General features: G+C 42.5%; 1 protein-coding gene across 4 annotated transcripts in view; it reads left to right on the top strand.

Moving 5' to 3' along the window:
• Fancc (FA complementation group C) overlaps positions 1–6,347 on the top strand; it is a 119,926-nt gene that overhangs the window by 76,228 nt on the left and 37,351 nt on the right. For all 4 annotated transcript variants that reach the window (XM_029468271.1, XM_029468274.1, XM_029468272.1 and 1 more), the window contains exon 7: positions 6,022–6,186. In XM_029468271.1, coding sequence (XP_029324131.1) covers positions 6,022–6,186 — 165 coding nt within the window. The remainder of the gene's footprint in view (positions 1–6,021; positions 6,187–6,347) is intronic.

Raw genomic sequence — 6,347 nt, 5'->3', positions numbered from 1 at the left:
AAGGAGAAGAAGGAGAAGAAGGAGAAGAAGAAGAAGAAGAAGAAGAAGAAGAAGAAGAAGAAGAAGAAGAAGAAGAAGAAGAAGAAGAAGAAGAAGAATTATTTTAAGGGAGGGAAGCTTTAGATAGCTTTAGTATGTTGTGTTGTATTGTGTTGATGATGATGTGGAGAAATGACATCATGCACTACTGGTGAGCATGCAGTGTGGCATAGCTACTGTACACAAGCCATAGTGGTTCATTCACAAAGAAAAATAGATCTGGTGTGATGCTGCATGCCTGTTTTCTCAGCACTTGGGAGGAGGGAGTCCGAGGGTCCAGAGTCCAAGGCCAGCTGTGGCTACATGAGACTTGGTCTTAAACAAGCAAGTAAATGGAGTTTCTGCGTGGCCACTTCCACGTCTGCTTATATATGCAAAAGAATTGAAAAGATAATTTGCAAACCTATGTTGGTTGTATTTTACATACTAACCAAGGGATAGAAGTAACCTCTGTGCATCTTGTTAGATGAAAGCATGGCATAGACACAACTAAATTTTTATCATCCTTATAAAAAAAAAAAAAAAAGAAAGAAAGAAAAAAGGAAAGCCCTGTTGAGTGCTCTGCCACGGTCCATCTGACACTACACAGTGAAATGAGCCAACCACCAAGGACAAATGCTGCCTTCCACTCACCTGTAATATCCAGAGTAGCCAGTCTCTCAGGAGGTAGAATGCTGTTTGCCATGGGCTGGGAGGAAGGGAGGCAGAAGTTCTTGGTTGATAAAGAGTTTTAATTTTGTAAGATGTGGAAGTTGTGGAGATCTTTTGATAAGATGATGGTTTGGAAGGTTGATATAATGAGGGTTTTACTATCACCTGAGGATACTCTTTAAGTGTTGGTGATTTCAGGAAGATATAGGTTATTTTCAAGCAAGGCCAGAAGAGGTCCATGATAAATCTCCTTAACAATTTTAAAGTCACTCGGCATTGGTGGAGCACACCTTTAACCCCAGAACTCAGGAGGCAGAAGCAGGCAGATCTCTGAGTTCAAAGACTGGTCTACAGAGCGAGTTTAGGACAACCAGGGCTACACAGGGAGACCCTGTCATGAAAAACAAAACAAAACAACAACAACAAAATTTAAAAGTCTACTATAAAATTAGGTAGAGCTTGGGCTTATCAAAATACAGGCAAGCAATAGATATCCCTCTGAAGAAGTTCATGGCATTTGTGGATCCAGCCTGAGGCTTGTCGAATACCTGGAGATACAGTTCAAGAGGGAGTTATGCAGCTTTCCAGACAGCATTACAGTAAGTGTTGGGCTTTGACTGGTTGCCAGAGCAGTACTCCAAACGACTTCTGTGTAAGAACTGAACGGCAAAAGGCTTGATGCTTAGCACACATTGCTAGAGCCATCCTCCTGTATGGTGGTCTCTAGCCTCCCAGCTTTCTACAGCAAGCCACAGGACTACACCGTGAGATGACTTCTTGCAAGGTTCACAGCATCACACCTTGTAGCTGTGATAGCAAAGACCTGAATAAAGAATATAAATATCTGTAATTGAATTGTTGATTTTATTTCTTGGTCACATGACTGTATCAGCTTCTCTAAAGAAAGCTAAATTTTGACCATCTCTGCTTCTGAACTCAGGGCATCAGTCTCCTTTTTATGAAGATTTTGAAACTGTGAGATGAACTTTAAATAGTCTAGCAACGAAAAATTAACATTGAGTGGAGTCCCTTAGAGTAGCCGAAGAGAACAGAATAGCTTTTTCATTTGGGATGGTGTTTGGGGTTCTTTGGCTACTTGAACTTTTGAAGTTATACTAATGAAAGGAATAATAACAGGTATGTTTTCATAAGTGGGTACAATTTTGTTGATTCAGGTATGAACCAGAAAGTTTGTAGCGCACTCCTGCTGTTTCTAGTTCCAAGGTTCTGATTTGTACATCTGAAAACTTGGCAGAGAACTTTAGATATGTAAGATAGTGTTGTACTTTAATTGTCATTACTACTGGCAGCATTGCTATCATGCTCTCCTCCCCCGGGCCCCAATCAGGTTTGGCAGTTGGCTTTGAAGTGCTGCCCTTGTGCCAATTTTCCTTAGGACAGAAGATGCTGGGCTGAAGTTAAAGTTCATAAAGCAGCTGCACCTTAAGACTCCCAGTTTGGGATTGAGGAAATGGCTTTGTTGATGAAGCACTTGCTGTGCAAACAGGGGGACCCTAGTTTGATCCCCTGCATCCATGTAAAACACCTGAGCACAGTGGTATATCTTTGTAATCCTAGTCCTGGGGAGATGGAGACAGAGGGCTCCCTGAGGCTCATTGTCCATCCAGCCTAATCCAATCAGTGAGTCCCACGCCCAGTGAGGGACCTGCTCTCAAAAACAAGGTACCCACACGTCAGTTTTGACTTTTGTCCAAGGTTTTAAGGGGCTAAGTTATTTTTCATTTTTAATGGATAGGGAACAGGATTTCATGGTTTTGGCTATTAAAAACGAGACTTTAAAAGCTCATAAAAAGATTCAACGAGCACGTGAGGCATCAAGTTACTTTTTAAAGTCAATTTTCTGATAAGACTAAATGAACTCCATAGGAGGGTTGAATTTCTTTCGAAAACCATGTACTGACTCAACACACTTTGAAAAATTACCAGGGAAAATTGTATCTTATTCAATTATAAAATTCTTTGAGGAGGAAAAATAGGAAAAGAAAGACTGTACTAAACAGGATTCAGTGGAGCAAATGAGGAAGGCTTGAGATGTGTCAGGGTCCCTGAGATGTCAGGCTGGCACAAGTGTAGCACTTTGTGGTTTCAGTTAGGAGTTATCCCAGTGCTGCCTGACACAGCTTGCTGCTGCTAAGAATAACTAACTACTCACCACAATTTCACCTACCCATCTTAGTCGCGTGTGGCCTGGCTGCCAGTGGTGTGTCATATCTATAGTAAGTACCAAAACCCTGCATTTCCCTCTCTGGGAATTTTACTCAAGAGGCAGGAACAAGTTGTTTAATTAGAGAATCAGTTGAATTTGACTCACAGGGACAAACCATTCAGTTGACTCTTAACCTTGAGCTGAAAACAGCAGCTCAGAGAAACACGTATAGGCTTATAGTTCACTTTGTGGGCATGTCTGTGTTCCAGCCTCTTTGTTGACTTCTAACAAATTTGGATGAGCCATAATGGTCACATTTTTCATGTCCTGTTACCTCGTGGCATGTACACCAGAGCACTGAATGTTGCTGTAAAATTAAAGAAGAGTTTCTCATGCCCACGAGTCATGGCTCAGTTCCATCCAGTTCTTTGTAGTGCAGATTTTCAGAACTATTTGAGTTAATAAATCATGTGCTTCAGCTTCTGGGTTTGATGTCCAGAGGCAGGTTAGGTTCTTCAGTCAACTAAACCTGAGGGAGACTCTACTTGGTGATTAGGACAATAAATGAACAACACAAGTGTTTCCCAAGAGATCATGCTCCGAGTACCACATAGAAGTTGTTCCAGAAGAGGTACAGCTGAGGACTGAGTAGTGAACACTACTCTGTGAGCTGTCTTTGCTGGTCTCAAAACAAACTGAAACAAGAAATATGTCTTCTGTTACTGCAAGTACTATTTCTGCATGTTTAGTATTTAAATAATATTGAGTTTTAGTTTTTAAAAATTCAATTATAAAATATTTGATATCTGTGTGCCCATTGCCCAAGTTCTCCATTGTGTATGTTACATTATTATTTGCTTTGGTCTCTTAAGGAAATAGTTTTGGCATCAGTTTGAAAGCATCTCTTTCTCACTACACTGCTCCCTCTCCAGAGGGCCTAGCCCTAGAGAAGCTGCTGTCAGCCTTGGGGTTCTACTTTCAATGTGCTTGCTTCATGTGTATGTATCACCTTGAATGCTTTACGATTAACATAAGTAATAACATGGATATAGATATTTTTGCTTTCTTTGTTTATAATTATATTTTTAAACTTTACCTGGTACTATATGTCTAGTTTATTTCATTTTAACTGCCATTTAACATTCTATTCTGTAACTAAACCACAAGTTATCTGTTATTTATTGATTTCTGTACAAATACACAGCAAGCTGTATTCAACCCTTTTGAAATACTTGTTGAAGTCCCCTTAGTCTGTTAGGAGACTGTGCCTGTTGATTTGTATTTTCTGTTCTCTTACTGATCCTCTGTGTGTCCTAAATGAAGCAGAGTCCAGTGTGAAAACCTGTAGACCAGAAGGTGACGATAGGAGTGCTTTGCATTTCCCACAAACCTTGCAGGTGGGCTCACTGGAGTGCTCTCTGCTAAAGGATGTATCCTGCAGTCTCCTGCCTAGTACTGTAGTCACTGGCCCTGCAGAGCTGATGAACTTCTGAGATATGGCTAGGGTCCCAGTCTCTAGTTTTGCTGCAGTGTATTGGTAGGCAGTGTATTGGTAGGTAGTGGCCAAAGACCTGTCACAAAGCAGCATTTGAGACTCATGGGACTCAAGGGAACTAGCAATATTTCACAGGCAGGTTGGACTTACTTAGGAGGCAAAGCAGAAGACTTGGGTCAGAGTAGCAGCGGAGTAACAATCTGAGAGAGGCAAGAAGGAAATCTGATTCAACAGGACTTAGTTAGCAGATGTTGGTTCAAAGTTCTAGAGTCCAGTACTAGCCGTTTATTTTTTAGGCATTTAAGTACAGTACAATTTGGGGAAAAGTTTCCTGGTAACAATGATCTCAATCCCATGTATACAATAAAACTTAAAGCAGTTTAAGGGCCTATGGGAGGATCAGGTGTGGTCTAGGTCATAAGATAGAGCAGAGGTCGCTGAACTGCAAAGTGTATATGACTTCTCCCCTGAGGATGTGTTTGTTCTCTGACCGAGAAACAATGCTCAGGATAGTGCTGTAGTAGAAATTATTTAAATGCCAGCCTGAGGTTTCTATCCCACCTTCGACCCTTTAGTTCCTGGGTGAAAGACACACACAGCCTTTATATTTACAATAAACCTTAAACAGTACAAAAGTTGGGCAGCTGCCTGGCCCTTATGCTGTTAAAAAATCTACTTTCCTATCGATAACCCTGAGTTATTATTTACTACGTTTCATCTGGGCTGCTCTTAACTCCAAATGACCAGTCCTCAGGGCCAAGTTCTAGTGACTCCTAACCCTGGCTTCTCCTTCCTTCTCTTGCATTCTCTTCTGCTCAGCTATTGGCTGTCAGCATCTTTATTTACCAATCAGAAATAACTTGGTGGCAGAGTCACTCAGTGTTTTACACTTTCTGGTTTCTGGGGCAACCAGCCTTGGGGGCCCAATATTAGCATTAGAATATAAGCAGCCTTAGGCCAACCCACTACATAAGGGTCTAGGAAGGCAGGGTCTGAGGGATTCTGATGTGACCTGGCTGCACAGATAGCAAAGGTCACCAGGTTATTAACTACATCCACTTCCAGCCTTCTGGGTGGAAAGCAGGCCTACATCCCTTCCATTGAAGAAACAAGCCTGCATATTTGACACTCCTGGTTTTCCTTGTGCCCTCTATAGGAGAGCATATAGGCCGCCAAGGGGGGACTTTTGTAAAGCTGTGAGCAGTAATGTGAAGTTGAGAGGGCTGCTAAACTGTTCCTTTGTTGATAAGTCGTAGAGGGAGGCAGAAGCCAGTGGTCAGGAGACTGTTTGTGTTTAGCTGGAGGTGGTGGTGGTCTGAGCCAGGGGGGTAGTGGTAGAGGTGCTAAGCTGCTAGGGAGTTGACAGCACTGACTGCTGGATCAGGCCAGAGCTGGTGTCTGCATGGGGGTTCTATGGAAGGACATGGGGAGCTGTTTGGGCCTTGTGAATCAGATGTGTTTGCATATAGCGGTACAAATAAAGGCCTCCTGTGAGTGTAGTCGATGTGGGGATAGCAGTGATTAAAGAAGACCCGGCCCATCATGCTAGAGAAGGTCTTTGTTAGGTTAGTGTGCGGGCCCTGCCCCTGTCCTTTTCAGCAGGAAGACTGTGTTCAGTTACACATGGCTTTCAGAACTGGACCATCACTTCTTACCTTTTCTCCAATAGGATGGCTCCTGAGCGCATGATGTCCCTGTCACAAGTTTGTGTCCCTCTTGTTACTCTGCCTGATATGGAACCCCTGGTAGAGGCTCTACTCACCTACCATGGACATGAGCCCCAGGAAGTCCTCGCTCCTGAGTTCTTCGAAGCTGTGAATGAGGCCTTCTTGTCGTGAGTGCATCCATGTTACCACTCGATTTGTTTCTCCTGGATGTAGAATGTCGCGGCATGGAGAAAACACATGACAGTGTATTTAATGTTTTCAGCTTCTCTTTATTTTTATTACATTTCTCTCTCTCTCTGTCTCTCTCTCTCTCTCTCTCTCTCTCTCT

The sequence above is a fragment of the Mus caroli genome, chromosome 13 (assembly GCF_900094665.2).
Source record: "Mus caroli chromosome 13, CAROLI_EIJ_v1.1, whole genome shotgun sequence".
NCBI classification, from domain to species: domain Eukaryota; kingdom Metazoa; phylum Chordata; class Mammalia; order Rodentia; family Muridae; genus Mus; species Mus caroli.
This window is presented reverse-complemented; position numbering and strand designations above follow the sequence as displayed.